Source organism: Fukomys damarensis, unplaced genomic scaffold (assembly GCF_012274545.1).
Source record: "Fukomys damarensis isolate Sample0158 unplaced genomic scaffold, DMR_v1.0_HiC HiC_scaffold_7, whole genome shotgun sequence".
NCBI lineage: Eukaryota > Metazoa > Chordata > Mammalia > Rodentia > Bathyergidae > Fukomys > Fukomys damarensis.
In genome coordinates this window covers 42,688,463-42,704,686 of record NW_022900919.1, presented here as the reverse complement: position 1 = coordinate 42,704,686, position 16,224 = coordinate 42,688,463, and the positions used below count along the sequence as shown (strand labels likewise).

At 48.7% G+C, this 16,224-nt stretch overlaps 1 protein-coding gene across 3 annotated transcripts in view; it reads right to left on the bottom strand.

The window, feature by feature from the left end:
* Window positions 1-9,682: 9,682 nt before the first annotated feature.
* Ubox5 (U-box domain containing 5) overlaps window positions 9,683-16,224 on the bottom strand; it is a 39,224-nt gene continuing 32,682 nt past the window's right edge. For all 3 annotated transcript variants that reach the window (XM_033761218.1, XM_010611008.3, XM_033761219.1), the window contains one exon: window positions 9,683-14,152. In XM_033761218.1, the coding sequence (XP_033617109.1) occupies window positions 13,944-14,152 (209 nt within the window). In that variant the 3' untranslated portion in view covers window positions 9,683-13,943. The remainder of the gene's footprint in view (window positions 14,153-16,224) is intronic.

Genomic DNA, 16,224 nt, shown 5'->3' with positions numbered 1-16,224 from the left:
AAAAAAATATATATATATATAGAACTGGGGATGTAGCTTAGTGGTACAGGTTCCATCCCTAGGACTGGGGGTGGGAGAATGAATGAGAATTTAGCTTTAAGTAGTCCCTCTGCCACCACATATGTCCTCCCACTTTATGCCCTCGAGGCATAAAGAAGCTGAAGTAGATACATCAGTATTCCAAGTGAGATTGCACCTACAGCACGCCTTCCTGACCCAAACTAGTATAACACAATGATACTTCGTCTCTGAAGAGCTTTTTGTGTTTCCTGGAGTTAGTGATCATCTTAGTTTTTTGTTTGTGGTTCATCTGACATTTTTATTGGAAGTCAACATTTGTTCTTCAATTCTGTCCACTCAGGCTTTGGACCAGACCAATGCACCGAAATCTCTGCTATCAATCAAGGTCAGAAACCACCTCCAGGACTGGGGATGAGGCTCAGCGCAGCACTTGCCTAGTGTGCATGAGAAGCCCTGGGTTTTGTCCTCAGGACTACAAATAAATAAATAAACTGCCTCCATATCACCAAGCTAGTGGTCATGTCTGTGCCTTTTACTTTACATAAACCTACTTCAGTTGGCTGCACTAACGCTGCGGTTCCTTGTTCTCTCTTCCACCACGGTGGTCATTCTTAGTCTCCCGGCTCCATTCGGACCTTGACTTCTAAATGTAGAGTCATCCCAGGACTCAGGTGTCCACCCCATCTTTTCTCTACTTCCTAGGGGAAATTTGACACCTTTCTACAAATCACTGAGTCACAGATTCATACCTCCTCTTTAGGCCTCTCCCACAAGTGACAGGTGCCCAGTGATTTCCCATAGGGTACCCGTGGGCTCCCTGTGCTCTCACCAATGGGCCTCTCTGCCCAGCACAGGAGTGCTCAGCTGTGATTCTCAGATGCTCTCTGCTGTCCCAGTGTCCCCAGCTCTGAAGCCACACCCCAGCCACCCTCTGCTCCTCCCTGAACCTGATGTTCATCCTCTTTTTCCTCGCTCTTTGTCAGTCCTATCTCTAAAATGCATGGCAACTCTACGTGGTTTTTTTGTGCACTTGCTTTGGGCTTTTGTTTATTTGTTTGTGTTGTAGTTTATTTGTTTTTCAAGACAGGGTCATGTTATATGACCCAGGCTGGCCTCAAATTCCCAATCGTCCTGCCTCGGCCTCCGGAATGCTCCACTTTTGCTTTGGGATCAGAGTTGCTGCTTCCTTGTCCCACAAGGCCTTCTTCAGGATCCACCTAACTGGTTTAAAAGGACTTTTTATGTATTTTTGTTGTTGTTGTTGAGAAAAATCTCAATATATAGTTGAGGCTGTCCTTGAACTCACCATTTATCCCAGGCAGGCCTTGAACTTGTGACAATCCTGCCTTAGCCTCCTGAGTGCTTGATTTCCAGGCATTCACCACCACACCTGGCAAAAGGACTTCTCTTAAAGGATCTTTCCACCAGGCAGTGGGGTGGGTAGGGGGAGCATACATTTGCAAGCGCAGCTACTCTGGAGGGTAGGGCAGGAGAATGGCAAGTTCAAGGCCAGTCTGGGCAACTTACTTCAAAAATTTCAAAAGAGAGGCCAGGGATTTAGCTCAGTGGTTTCACTGCCTGCTGGAAAGCACAAGATCCTGAGTTCAATCCTTGGTACCAAAAAAAAAAAAAAAAATTTTTTTTTTCCAAAAGAGAGTAAAAGAAAAAACAGTTGGGGGCATAGCCCAATGGTAGAGTGCTTGCCACTGCATGTTCCAGGTCTTGGGTTTAACCCCATTGTGGGGGGCACCTCGCCTGATTGTCCCTTGCTATACCAGCTGCTGAGGTCAACTTGAGAAAAGGCATGAGTGGCCAGGTGGCCACAGTGTTCAGAGAGATTAGCTGACAAATTCAGCAGCCCCAGCCACCCCCTGTGCCATCTTAACCTGTAGAAGTGGGGCCCCTCTGACACAGGTGCCACTGCACCTTCAGTGCCCTGGCATTGGGTCTGATGTGACTCCCAGAAGGCACTTGCCCTTCACAGGTGACAATGTTAGGTGAGACTCTCACTGACATTAATTCAGGCATGCAATGACTAAGTTACGTTATCTGCACAGCGAGTTCCACACTCCTCACCCCACATGTGGAAGAGGAAGGCTTCCAATGTTGTCTGCCTCCTTAGCCTCATGGAGCCAAAGGCTGAAACTTGGGGCAGGCTCTGAGCTGGCATGGTGAAAAGCAAAGCCTTGTCAGCCTGAAGAGGTCTGCATTTCCACCCCACAGCTCTGCTGGGAACCATGTCTTCAGCCTTCTATCATTGCCACTGTGTTTGTGTGATGTGCATCTGAATGTCACTGAAACAAAGGTCTGGCTTCTTGTGTAAGTCTGTGCTCGGGGTAAAAGTGCCAATGTGCATATTCCACTGTGGAAGTTTGCCTCTGCTTTATAAGCCATTTCTTCTTGTCCACTCAGCCATCTAGAGCCAGAAGTTGCTGTCTTCAGATCCACAGAGCAGGGCCGGGCCCTAACTGCTTGTGCTCCTGGGAGTCCCACAGGGCGTCAGCTCCAGCTGTGCTCCTCAGTTTGGGTGGAGGTGAGAATCAGCTGCCAGACTCCTCCCACACTCACAGAATGGCCTTGGCCTTAGACAACCTCCGTTTGGATGTACCAGTAACCCGCACCTTGTAAGGGATTGTTTCCTGGCACATGCTGCCCCTACATGAATAACAATCTATACTTAACCACTGTAAGGACTGATGTACAGTGCTGACACTGGTTCATTCTTTACTCCCTGGGATAGCAGCCCTGAATATGAAGCAACACTGAGTGCTTTAGTCCTGGAGCCCTCAAAACAATAAAACAACTGGGCATGGTGGTACACATCTGTAATCCCCACACAAAGGAGGCTGGGTCAGGAGGATTGCTGTTAGTTTGAGGCCAGCCTGGACCACATAGCAAGACCTGGTCTCAACAACAACAGCAAAAACCTATCACTAAATTCCCTGGCCAGTCTTATGATCAAAACCAAAAAAAGCCAGACGTGGTGGTGCATGCCTATAATCCCAGCACTTGGAAGGCTGAGGCAGGAGGATTGTTGTGAGTTCAAGACCAGCCTTGTCTACATAGTGAGTTCCAGGTCAGTCTCAACTAAATAGTGAGACCTTGTCTCAAAAACAAAAACAAAAACAAAAACAAAAGCAATAAGGGCTGGGGATTTATCTCAGTGGCAAGGCCCTGAGTTGATCCCAGGTACTGGAAAACAAACAAACAATAGAGATAGAGCTGAGGGTGTAACTGAGTAGTAGAGCCTTTGCCTAGCATTTGTGAGACCCTGGGTTTGATTTCTAGCACTGAAAAAAAATTAGATCATTTATTGGCAGAACAAGGAGAGATTTGTGCCCTTTAAACTTCATTTATTGCACTCAAGTATATATTTCAGAACAAGTAGAAATTAACATGAAGGACACGCACAAAGAAGCCAAATGGTATATAAAGACCAAAGAGACTCCAAGGATGGTCTGTATGAAATACTACTGATCTCACCTGGCTTATACTGCACCTGGAGCTGCTCATCACAGCTGTCCTGCTTTTCATTTCTGGTGCCTGTTTACTGAGAGTGCCAGAAAGATTTGTATCTTCCAGATTTCACCTGTTCTGAGTCAACCTGATGTCCAGCTGCAGTTTCAACCTATCCCAAATAGAAAGTCTGTACTGCCAAATCTTGTCCCCTGTCCCCTTTGGATCAAGAGTGGGACATTTTATAACCCCCAGGGATTGGTAGGATCAATGACCATATGACTGCAGAAAGCAATTACCAGAAGACAAGAGATCTTTCCTCTTTTCCCTTAAAAATAAGGTGGACAGAGTGGAAGATTTAGCTCAGTGGCACCGCCCATGTCTCACAAGCGCAAGGTCCTGAGTTCGATCCCCAGTAGTGGAGGAAAAATAAAAAGAAGAAGATGGATAAAGATCTCTCCAGGGGAAACAGATGGGACAAAGGGCAGAAAAACTGGGGTCTCCTACCATAAAGACCAGGCTCTGTAAAAACCAGGTTGGTGCCATAATGTCTCCAAGGACAAACCCACCACTGATCTATATCTTTCACTGATGAAACATCTTTTAAAACACCACACTCATGCACCCCTATAATCCCAGCACTGGGGAGGCTGAGACAGGAGGATCACCAGGTATTTGAGGCCAGCCTGAACTACATAGCAAGACCCTGTTTCAAAAATTCAAAGAGGAAAAAAAGAGTCAGTAAAGCCTAGGATTTTGATGCATGGCTGTAATCCCAGCACTCTGGAAGGCTAAGGCAGGAGGATTGCAAGTTTGAGCCCAGCTCAGAAAATTTAGCAACTTAGCAAGACCTTGTCTCAAAATAAAAATTTTTTAAAGCGCTAGAGATGCAGTGCAGTATGAAGGCCCTGGGTTCACATAGACATACACAGTAGCACAACACACACATACAGAAACACACACGCACAGCAAGGGAGGAGGGAAAACAGCCCTTCCTGTTTTCAGACCCACACCTGGTTTCAATACATCTGGAATGGGTGGAAGAGCTATAATCCGAATAAAATCAGATGTTGGGGGCTGGGGATGTAGTTCAGCAGTACGATGCCTGCCTGGCAAGTACAAGACCCTGAATTCGATTCTCAGTACAAAAAAATAAATAAATAAATCAGATGTAGGGGCAGACTGGAGAGCATGAGTTCTGTAAAGGAGCCTATGCTAAGCTTAAATCAGACATCAAAGGACCTCATAAACATACTTAATTTAGTTGCAAAACTAACCTTGGCTAAGAGCAAAATAAAAGAGAAAAAGTAATTTTGACAAATTATTTTCTAGTAAAAGCCTGCTCCACGTTGAGTCCGTTCAATTCCTGCCTGGGACTCTAGGCAGCTCCTCCCCCTTGCTGCATGGCCTTTGGCCTTCGGAAGTGAAAGTCACCAGGAAGGAGGAACCTGGGGGCCAGGGGATCTCAAGGTGACGTGGCCAACACACGTTGAGTGCCGGGTGGCTCAATGCCAATGGAACCGTCCCAGACTGTCACGGTCGCCTCCAGGGAGACTCAAGGATGACCATAGGGACCTGCGGGCTACAGAGAAGGGAAGGCTGCCGCCGGGACAGCTGCCCATGTGCTCTGTGGTTGTGAATTTGGAAAAGGCACAGCTGACAGAATGGGCAGCTTCTGCTAAGGGTGTGAAGGAGCTGGTGTGTGTGGGTGTGCCTGTGGGTGACTGCAAAGAGGACACAGGCTGGGGCACGTTACCGGCAGTGCCAAAGGGCCAGCCCCTGCCCTGTACTAAGCCTTTGCCTTCTTTTCCTCCTTGAATGCATAAAACCCCATGAGGAGGGAAGTATTTTTATTCCCACTCAGACAGGAAACCGGAGACAGGCAGGTTGAGTCATCTGTTCAGGGATGTCAGGTAATAACAGTGGTGCTGGGGTCCAAACCACTGCTTCAGAACCCAGACAGTGACTAAGCCACTAGGACTTGTTTAGTTATTGCTTAGCAGTGCTGGGGGCGGAGCCCATTGTACCACGGAGCTCCACCCACAAGGCCTTGCTAACCTAGGAGAATGTATTAGTCCTTGGCCAAAGGGACCAGTGATGCAAAATCCTTGGAGGAAGGTGGCTTCCACTGGCTGAGGGCAAGTGGCCAGAAAAAGCCAGTAACACCCATAGCCTAGGGAGATGCGTAGTCTCTATGAGGCCAACTATCGATACTTTCAGCTCAGATCCATATTCTGGGGTCCACTTGGCTTACCACAGGCCACATTCCCACACTCTAGTGCCTGAATAAAGCTCCTGCTGGGCACGGTGGCACACACCTGTGATCCTGGCACTTGACAGGCTGAGGCAGGAGGTCACAAGTTTAAGTCTCATCTAGGCAATTTAGTAAGATCTTGCCTCAAAATTAAAAATAAATAAATAGGGCTGTGGATGTAGCCCAGTGCAAAGGCCCTGGGTATAATCCCTCCCTAGTACTTCCCCAAAAGGTGAATGTTTCTGAGCCAGGCATGGTGGTTTGTACCTACAGTTCCAGCTACTCTGAAGGCTAAAACAGAAAGACTGCTTGAATCCACAAGTTTGACACTAGCCTGGGCAACATTTCAAGAAAAAAAAAAAATGCGGAGAAGGGGAATGTTCCAGAAAACAAAGCTGAAGTGATACAGCAGCTTACGACAGCTACAGAAATCACACACAGCCAATGCTCTCAGCTGAGCCAGCCCCAAGCTGCCCGGGGGTCAAGAGAAATTGAGTCCACCAAGTCAGTCATCACAGGAGCCTGAGGTCCGGAGGACAGAAGGGGGGCTGGCACAGACCTCCGCACAGCATGTTGAGAAGAGGGGCAAGCAGCAGCAGAGGGGTATTAGAGGCAGCCAAGAGGGGACCTAAGCAGAAACCTCAGCCCTGAAGGGCTTAGCCTGAGCCGTGCAGATGCGGCCAGGGCACCTCAGCCCATCCCTGGGAACGTGGTGGAGGAAACAGGGTTCGAGCTGCTTAGGATCATTTCCATCATCTCATTAGTGAGGTCACCTCCCAAGGCCACTGCGTGCATAAGCGCATGCTCCAGAATCTCATTACCCCTGTTGCTCATGCTACCCTTCGCCTAGAGGGTCCCAGGGGCCAGTACCCCCCCATCTGAGCTCATCCTGTGGGTGGCAGGAGGAAGGTAGGTGAAACGGTCTCTGGAGGCTCCAGGTTCTGAGACAGGCTAATTGCAGGCTTCCTAATTAGCAAGCCATGGGGTTGCATTCAATCAGCTGAGTTCAGCTGAGTCAGAGCTGATGTCTGGGCCCAGGGCCCAAGGGCAGAGGACCAAGAGTCAGGAAGGGAACCATCTGCCCCTCCATTTTCTTTTTGCGGGTGTTGGGGTAACAAACCCAGGACCTCACACATGCCAAGCAAGCACTCTACCAACTGAGCTACATTCTGAACCCATTTATTTATTTATTTATTTAGTACTGGGGATCAAACTCAGGACCTTGTGCTTTTGAGGCAGGCAGGAGCACCACTGAGCTAAATTCCCAGCCCTACCCTTTTTATTTTATCTTGAGAAAAGGTCTTGCTAAGTGCCAGAGCTGGCCTTGAATTTGGAATCCTCCTGCTCCGCCTCGTAGGTACACGCAGCCACATCCAGATCTGTTCCTCCATTTTCAAGTCCATCCTCCCCACCATTTGAGAGGGATTTCAGTGGTCCCAGCCACCCTTCCCATACCTGATGTCTTCCTGGCGCTGTCCCATGTGCCTTCCATTCTGCCCGGATCACTCTAGGCACATTTGGTTCTGACCCCCACGGGGCTTCCCAATCTCCCAGTTTGCTTCAGAATTGATCTCCTTCAGTCCTACCTTTCAGGATCCTGTTCGCTGCTGTCCCCCGCCCCATAGCAGGAAGGCCTTTCCTGCCTTTCAGAAGCTGCACCTGAGGGCTACTTTTCTATTCTAATTGATCCAGGAGCCAGGAGCTGTACCCACCTGCAAAGGTAGCTTCAAGAGCCTTTATTTAAAACAGACAAGTGTCTGCTTTTTGCACCTAGAGGTATAGTAATAGTGAGTTTTTGAAGGCCACCTGGTGATGAGGTCGGTGCTCCACTCTGGAGACTGCTGAGCTTCTCATTCTACGTGGTGGATCTGGATCCAAATGAAAAGGTTCCCCAGGTTCTTTGGCTAGTGGACTCAACAACAGAATGGCAGCCATTCACATCAGCTCCTTGCTTAACTGAGTTTCAGTTCTAGCTCCAGTTATGTGGATTGTGCTCAACAATTAGAAACTTTTCCTTTTCCTCCCCTTCTCTTCCTTTTTTTTTTTTTTTTTTTTTTTTTTTGGTACCGGGGATCAAACTCAGGTCCTTGTGCTTGAGAGGCAGGCACCAGAAACACTGAGCTAAATCCCCAGCCCTCTTTTCTCCTGTTTCTGTTTTTATTGTTGTTGAGGTACTGGGAATTGAACCCAGGTATTCATGCATGGCTAAGCAAGCACTCTGCCACTGAGCTACATCCCAGCTCCCTTTTAAAAGTTTGAATGGATAAAGATGTAGGGGAACTGGGAAGGGTAGGGGAAAGGAAAGAAAAGAAGGGGAAACAAAAAGTATTAGAAAAGGAAAAAAATGGAAGCAAAGTCTTTGTAAATAGGGAGAGGTGAAGGGGTTGAAGGGAGGTCAGGGGAATGGGAAAAAAGTAAGAAGATACATCATGTAAATGTACAAGATCCCAATGATGAATGTAACTGTACTGTATACCTAAATTATAACAATAAACTTTCAAAAAAATTTTGGGTTTTTTTTTTTTGAGACAGGGTCTCACTATGAAGTCCAGACTGACTTGAAACTCACTATGTAGCCCAGGCTGGCCTCAAACTCACAGTGATCCTCCTGCCTCAGCCTCCTGAGTGCTGGGATTACAAGCACGCGCTACCATGCCCGGCTACCAATAAACTTAATGGAAAAAATAATGAATGCAAACTATTTTTTTCTTTTTATTGAGTTTATTGGTATTTTTAAAGTATACAGTACAATACAGTTACATTCATTATTGGGATCTTGTTCCATGTCAGATCTTGGTTCTCATTTTTCCCCCCATACCCCTGGCAGCCTTTTTTTGAGACAGGGTCTTGCTACAGTAGCTCAGGCTGGCCTTGACCTCACAGCAATCCTCCTGCTTCAGCCAAGTGCTAGGATTACACCATCACACACAGCTTTTGAATGCAAGCATGTTTAACATGCTTGGCCTTCCAGGTGTCCATGACCTCCTGGATAACACATGCAAAATCATGTATGTGTAATTCATTTGTTCCTGGGCCCACGGGCTAGATACAGCAGGCCTCTCTGTGCGAGCTGATGACTCCTGGGCCCTCCAAGGACCAGCCCTGGCAGCCCAACCTGCTTGCTGGTAGAGCAGGAATTTTTTTTCTTTTTACTTTAAAGACAGGGTCTCTGCCTATTTGTCTGTTCCTTGGGTTTGGCTTAAAATTTCTGGCCTCAAGTGATCTTCCTGCCACAGCCTCCAGAGTCCTGGGGCTCCAGGTGTGTCAGCACACCCTGAGGCAGTAATTCTTTAACATCTTTCCAGAGGATGCTGGGACTGAAATCCTAGAAGTTGGGTAGTGAACCAACGGATACTTGTATATTAGGGTATGACAGGAGCTGTTAACACAGCCTCACCAACAGGCTGTGGCCAAACATTGGGATTTTTGACAGTCTGTTAAGCAAGAAAATGTATTTTGAGGTTCTTTTTAATTTCACTATATTATGAGCAAAGTGAAGCATTGTTTATATCTTTAAAGCCATTCATGGCCAGGCACAATGGTGCACACCATTGTAATACCAGTTATTCTAGAGACTAAAGTAGGAGGATCATAAATTCAAGGTCAGCCAGGGTAATTTAGTAAGACTGTCTCAAAATAAAATTTTAAAAAAGAGCTGTGTAGCTGAGTCTGAAGTTCTGCCAAAAAGCCATCTGAATTTCTTTATAAATGTCTTATTTTTATAAGATGTATACTATGGACATTATTGTAATATAAATTAAAATTATTTTTCCAGTTTTATGCTTATATTTTAATGAAAATTTTGTTGAATTTTTCTCTTACTGTAGCCACCATCCACCCCAGTGTTGGGGATTGAATGCAAGGCCTTTAGAGAGATATATCCCCAAGTATTTTTAAATTTTTTTTGAGACAAGGTTGTGCAAAGTCACTAAATTGCCCAAGCCGGGCTCAGATCCTCATACCTCAGCTTCCCAGAATGCAGGGATTACACAAATGCACCACCATGCCTGGCTGTTTTCCTCTACTTCTTAGTATCAAATTGTTCCTAGTGATTCCAGTGCTTAAAGGCCCATTTATACTGTTAATTCGTGATACTGGCTTTTATAATATCTTAAGTTTCCATATATACTCAGGCCTGGTTTTGGGTTTTTACAGTAATTGTTTCACTGCTCTGTGTTGGGTTATTTCTCCCCATCTGCAAAAAGCTGTTTTTTTGTGTCCCTTCCCCCAGGATGCCTAGCATGTGAGGCCCTGGATTTGATCCCCAGCACAGCAAAAACAATGTCCCCCAAACACCAACAAAAGCCCCCTTTTTTCCTAATAGAGGAATATTGGAAGGGAAAACACCAAATATTTGAGCAGTGGATACAGGTGGTGCCACTGAGAAGTGCTATACATTAAGACAGATACATGCCAGGCGTGGTGGCTCATGCCTGTAATCCCAGCACTTGGGAGGCTGAAGCAGGAGGATCACTGTGAGTTCGAGACCAGCCTGGGCTATATAGTGACTCCAGGTCAGTCAACTTTTTGCTGCTGGGCTCCTGCCCAGTGTATGAAAATGGTTTGTGGTTGTTTGAACCGTGTGAACTTTCAGTACTGTTCTGTCAAACTCTGCTCCCTCACAAGAAGGTTAAGCTTCACCCCCTCTCAGAAACGTTCTGTAATTCTGCCCACTTCAGTGAGCATGCTCACAAGGCATGTGTTTCAGGAATGTTCTGTAACTCTGCCCCACACTCATTGAGCATGCTTGCCTACCCTGAAAGTAGATCCCTATGTAAGGAGGCTGTCATTTCTGGTAGAGTGCTCAGACTCCTCTGAGCCCACCAGGGCTTGCTAGCCTAATAGAATTTTTCTCCACCTCTTAACTGACCATCAGAGCCTTCAAATTATGAGAGCTGTGACCCAGAGATGCCACACTGAGCTGTAAAGTTCAGCTGTGCCTCAGAGCTGTACCACTTGGCTGTAGCACTGAGCTGCTTGCTCTGCTGAAACATCATCTTGTTATTAGTGCAACCTTCATGGAAAAAACTTGCCCACCATCCCAAGGCTTTGTTCCTCCTTCATCTTCTCATCTCTGTGCCAGTGGGAAATTATGTCACCTTCTGGGTCATCAATAGTGGCAGGCAGGGGGCCGGGGATTTAGCTCAGTGGTTCCACCACCTGCCTCACAAGTGCCTGAGTTTGATCCCTGGTGCCAAACTAAAAGAGTGGCAGGCAGAGCCACTCTGGGGAGCTCTTGGTACAGGAGTGTAGGTCAAGGGTGCCACCCAAGGCTGGGGGAATGAGGTTCAAATTCATCTACCCCACTCCCAAGAAAAACCTCATACATTATGCCACTCTTTCCAAGTAGAGCCTTCTCTCTTGTCCCACGGGCAGGCTCACAGCAGTGAGCAGCTCCCAGGGAGTCTTACCAAGCTCCTATTTGATCTAGCACTGGTCAGTGGAACTTTCTGCAGGGAAACCGGTTGTTGTCTCCATGGTCCAATACACACCCACATATGACTACTGTAGAAATGTGGCTGGCAGGACTAGGAACTGAATCTTAAATTATATTTGCTTTTAAATCAAGAACCACACATGGCTAGAAGATACTACACTGGACGGCACAGCTTTGGCCAATTCCTAGCCTAGCCCCTCCCCTGCCCAGAATGGAGGGAAGATGCTGTGTGAGCAGGTAGTCTGGGAGAGGGGCCAGGTAGCAGGCCGAGGCAGGGAGCTGGTTTACGTTGTCCTGGGGGGGGCTCTGTGGAGGGGCCCAGCCTGCAGCAGCCCCACCCCACCCCGGTGGTGGCCATCACAATGGCAATTAGGCCAGCATCACAATGCCACCGGAGGAGGTTGAGCAGCAGGGGCAAGTCTCTTTGTCTACAGACCTACTTCCAGCATTTCCTGGGGAATGGAAAGGTACCCAGCAGCTGAGTGGCCTCAAGCTGGAGACCTATAGGAGGAAGCAGAACAGGTGTGGGGCTAGAGGAGCCTACTCAGCCCCAGCACCCAGGGGCTACGGGGCACAGCTACCTGGCTGCAGGGAGACGGGATTCTCTGTGAGCATTGAGCAGCTGTTCCTCTTCTTTCTGGCCATCTGGTTCTTCTACTTCTATCTTTGGGGCTAATTTTGACAGAGCCACCCTTCTGCCAGCTCACAGGCTGGAGGGGCAACTGTAAGCAATGGTAGCTGGCATTGCCCAGCCTCTGCAAGTGAGGACAGGGAGCAGCCAAGGACTGGAGACTTTGGGCCCATACTGTAGCCCACTGCACCTCACCTGTGCACCTCAGGGATGGAGATGTGGAGAAGCTGCCCAGGACCCCAGCCTCACGAAGCTGTCCTACATCCTGCCTACAGAGGCCCCCCACCAGCTCTGAGCTCTGTGCTTCATGCCCCATTGAGTCAGAGACACCAGAAGACACAAGCCCCCTGCAGTCAGAGGATGGGCAGGGATGTGAGGCAAGGCCAAAGGGCCCTGAATCTTCTCAGTCAGTGGAGTTGAGCTCCGTGTATTTACTGGGAAGCTGCTTTGATGAAAAAGCAGCTCTGATGAAAAAGAGCCCCAGGCTCTGATGAAAAATAAATAACCCTCAGGGCCAGATAGCAGCAAAAGAAATTTTATTCCCATTTTCTGGAGGAGAGAAATGGAGCCCAGTGGTGCTCATCATGTTCATGACAAAGGTGGTGAAAGGAGCGCTTCCTTTTAGGGAAATCTGTAAAATTTAAAAATGGATGCATCTCCAAGGGTGTTGGCAGGGGTTCAACCTGGTCCAGGGCAGGTCCTCCTGCCCATTCAGTGGTTACTATGCCTGGTTTTCCATCAGCTGGCTGGGGAGCAGAAACTCATCACAAATGCAGGTCCCCAGACTCTGCAGCACCTCCAGCACCTGCACCTGCAGGGAGATGGCTTTGCCCTCATCTGGGCACTCTGGGCTGATGCTGACCCCACAGACAGCTTCCAGGGCAAGGCAGACAGGACACTGCCAAGAGAAAGGCTCCCAAGCTCTGAGAGAGCCCTGAGGACTGAGCTGCTGGGGTGGGAGATCAGGCTAAGGTGCAGCAGTGTGTCCTGGCGCTTCCCAAGAACAGAGAAGAGGGATAGCAGCCCCCACCCTGGAACAGAGCTGAAAGCCCACGGGGCCTGCTGCGCTGTCTGTGCAGACCCTGAGGGGTCATGTGAGGTGCCAGGCGCCAGGGTTCTCCTCTGAGAACTCTGACCAATGCAGATTCCCTGAACACAACTGCAGATCTCAACCCTGGGTGGCCCGAGGGGACAAGGAATGGCCTGTCTACCAGGCTTGCACAAGGACAAAGCAGGAGCACATCAGGCTGCTTCTACCCCAGTGTGCTCAGAAGTGCACAGAACAGCGGGGTGTAGTTTTTCACTGAATCTTGGGGTGATTAGAATCTATATGGTATGGTAAGCAAAGTTGCAGGAATACATATTTCCCTTTGGGACTCCATAAAGCTAAACTGTGAATAGATAAAAAGGCAGCCTATAAACACATACTTTTCCTGAAATGAGCCACATGCTGCACAGGTGTTTTCCGCATGACAGTGCTGCACTGGTACCTGGCAGAGGGAGACTACACAGCCCCCCTGGCAATGCCTACTGTAAACCCTGACCTGCGGCCCTCACAACATGGGGCACACTGAACACTTTTATCCTTTCAGGCTGTTGACAAGAATCAGCCTGTGACTGCTCATGACTGCCCTGTGACAGTCACTTAGTAGACACATGGGGACAGGAGTATGATGACACAGGTGCTTACCAAGGAGGACATCAACCATCATTATATTAAGGCTCCAAGTGTTGGCCAGCTGGGGGTAGGGGCTGAGTCATGTGCCCCAAGCCCCGTGTGGTTCACTTCTGGGTGACCCTGAGCAGTCCACTGTGGCCCACTCGGCAGGCCTTGTTGGGAGCAGGTGTGCATGGGATGCCTTCAGCAGGGGTGCCCACTCTGGGCAGGAGCTGGCAGGAGCATAGCAGAGAGGTTCAGGAAGGCAGGGCTATTTCTCCAACCCTCCCAGCCCAGTCTATGGCTTTATCTTGTGGCCACCTGAGCAGAAGTGAGCCGCCCCCCAATCCCTGTGCTGCACTGTGAGGTGACAATGACCAGAAAGAGAACAGGCAGCTCTCACTGGCCAGACCACAGGAGAGCTATGACCCCATCCTTCCCCCTTGGTGCCTTCCAGCAGTGGCTGTGTCTGGCTGAGGCTAGTCACTCAGAAGTGCACCCGCAGCACATCCTGGCTGGTGAAGGGCCGCTGGCAGGCCGTGCAGGTCATGGGCAGGGAGCGCTGCTTCTCACCCAGGCAGGGTCGGCAAAGGAGGTGGCCACAGGGCAGCTGGTACATGGGTTCCTTTTTGCAGTAGGAAGAAAACACTCTTTTGCAGGAGGCGCACTTGGGGCCTGAGTCGCACCCAGGTTGCCCTGGTAAAGCAGAACAGGCCAGGATTAGGAAGATCCAGGGTCCCCCTGTGTGAGAGGCTGCACAATCTGACTTCTCTCTCCCTAGCCTGCTCCACCTGCTCAGGGAGAAGAGGGGCAGGGCACCAGGGGCACCTGGCAAGGCTCTCTGCCTCCTCTGACTAAATCTTTGGTGCTTTCTTGACTGCTCAAAAGCATCTGGTATCTGGACCCTTCCTCCTGGTCTCCCAGCAAGGTACACTTCCCCTGCCAAAACAAGGGAAAGGCACAAACTCATACTGACTAAAGTGCAGGAAATGGGTGAAATGAGACAAGAAAAAGGAACCCAAAAAGCAGCCCCATGTACCTGGCTCAGGGAGTCAGGTGATGGAGGCCACCGGGGATGGGGGCAACTGGGGTCTGTCTGCATCCCCTCCTGACCTCACAGTCGTCCCCTCCTATGCCACCCTGACCTCTTGGGCAGGCTCACTTCACCTCCTTGCTCTTCCTTCCCTGCAGCCTTTGCCTGAGATAGCTTCTCCCACACACACACACTGGAAGTGGTGGGTGCTATACTTGCCTGTCCTCCTTGTGGCCACTTCTCCATTCCTAACCACCACGTCCTGGGGGATCTCAAAGGTACCAGTTTGCCTGGGAAATTTTTCTTCATCCCAGCCCCTCTCCATTATGTTTGTCTCATAATCCAGGCCACCTGTGCATCTTTCTCCTGGATCTCTCCCCTTTGGTCTCCTCACCATCTTTTCCTGAAGCTGCCCCTGCTACTGCATGGGTAAAAACCTGACCCACACTTCAGCTACCTTCTGGGATAGTCAAAAGGTACTTGCCTAGCCAGTCCAGCCTCCCCTTTACCCTCAGTCTTGTCCTGCAAAGTCCAGCAATATTAAGTTGGTCCTTTCCTGCATACACTGCTGCTGTTGGCCTGCTGTACCTTCTGCAGAGAATGTCCTCTGCAGAATATTCTCCAGGCTCAGGATATTCTCCACACACATCCTGGAAGCCACCCACTGCCCTTTCTTGTGCTACTGGATCCTCTCAGATCTTCCCACGCTGTAGGTTCTTCCCTGGCTCTAAAGCCACCTCAAGAGTAAGACCCACCCTGTATTTCTCCATGCATCCTCAGGGCCTAGCAGAGCCTCTCATGCAGCTCAGGCTCCGCCAGTACATGAGGAATGACTGCCATCTGCACAAAGGGAACAGGAACCAAGAAATGGGACTCAGCTCCCTGGACTAGCATCCAACTCCTCCAAAGGAGCACAGTGGGTCTGGTCCCAGAATCACATGACTCCAAAGATTCCTTTCCTTACCAGTGACCTCTAAGATGAAGGAGAGAAGACAGGGAAGGAAAGGACAGAGGATGGCATGAGGAGGGGAGTAAGCAAAGGAAAAGAGACAGCAACTTCTATTTTCCATGTGTCCTCCATGCAGACTCTATGCTGGGTGCTCCTGGGATCTGCCTGATCCTCAGGTGCACTGTAACAATTTACTCTCTAGTGTCCCAAGAGTCACTCCTGACATTGTAAACCAATAACCCCATACGAGGACCCCGATTCTCTCTCACACCCATTAGAGTCTTAGTAGGTTACCACTAGGACACTGATGAAAATGTTAATAGAAAGAGGTGACAATGACATCCTGAATTCTGAAATTCCTTTTGCATGTACATAAAGTTGCATAATAGATATTGAGAAGTGGGAAGAAAATGTTCAAATGGGAAGGGAATAAAGGGAAAAGAGAGTAAGAAAGGAAGAAGGTACAAGAAAAAAAGAAAATAGAAGGAAAAGATGGAAACAAAGCTTTTGCACATAGGGAAGGGAGGGGGCATAAGAGGAGAAAGGGGAAATGCAAATTCCCTATGAGGAGCATTGTCGTTATGTATGTTTAAAATATATCCATAAATGTTTTGCAATAATAAAAAATGAAAAATGACTAACATAAAGTTTCCTCATTTGTCAGGTGGAAGACAGGTGAAATCAGGAAGATTAAAAAAGGAGAAGAGGGGCTGGGGATTTAGCTTAGTGGTTTCAGCGCCTGCCTTGCAAGTGCAAGGACCGGAGTTCAATCCCCAGTACCAAAAA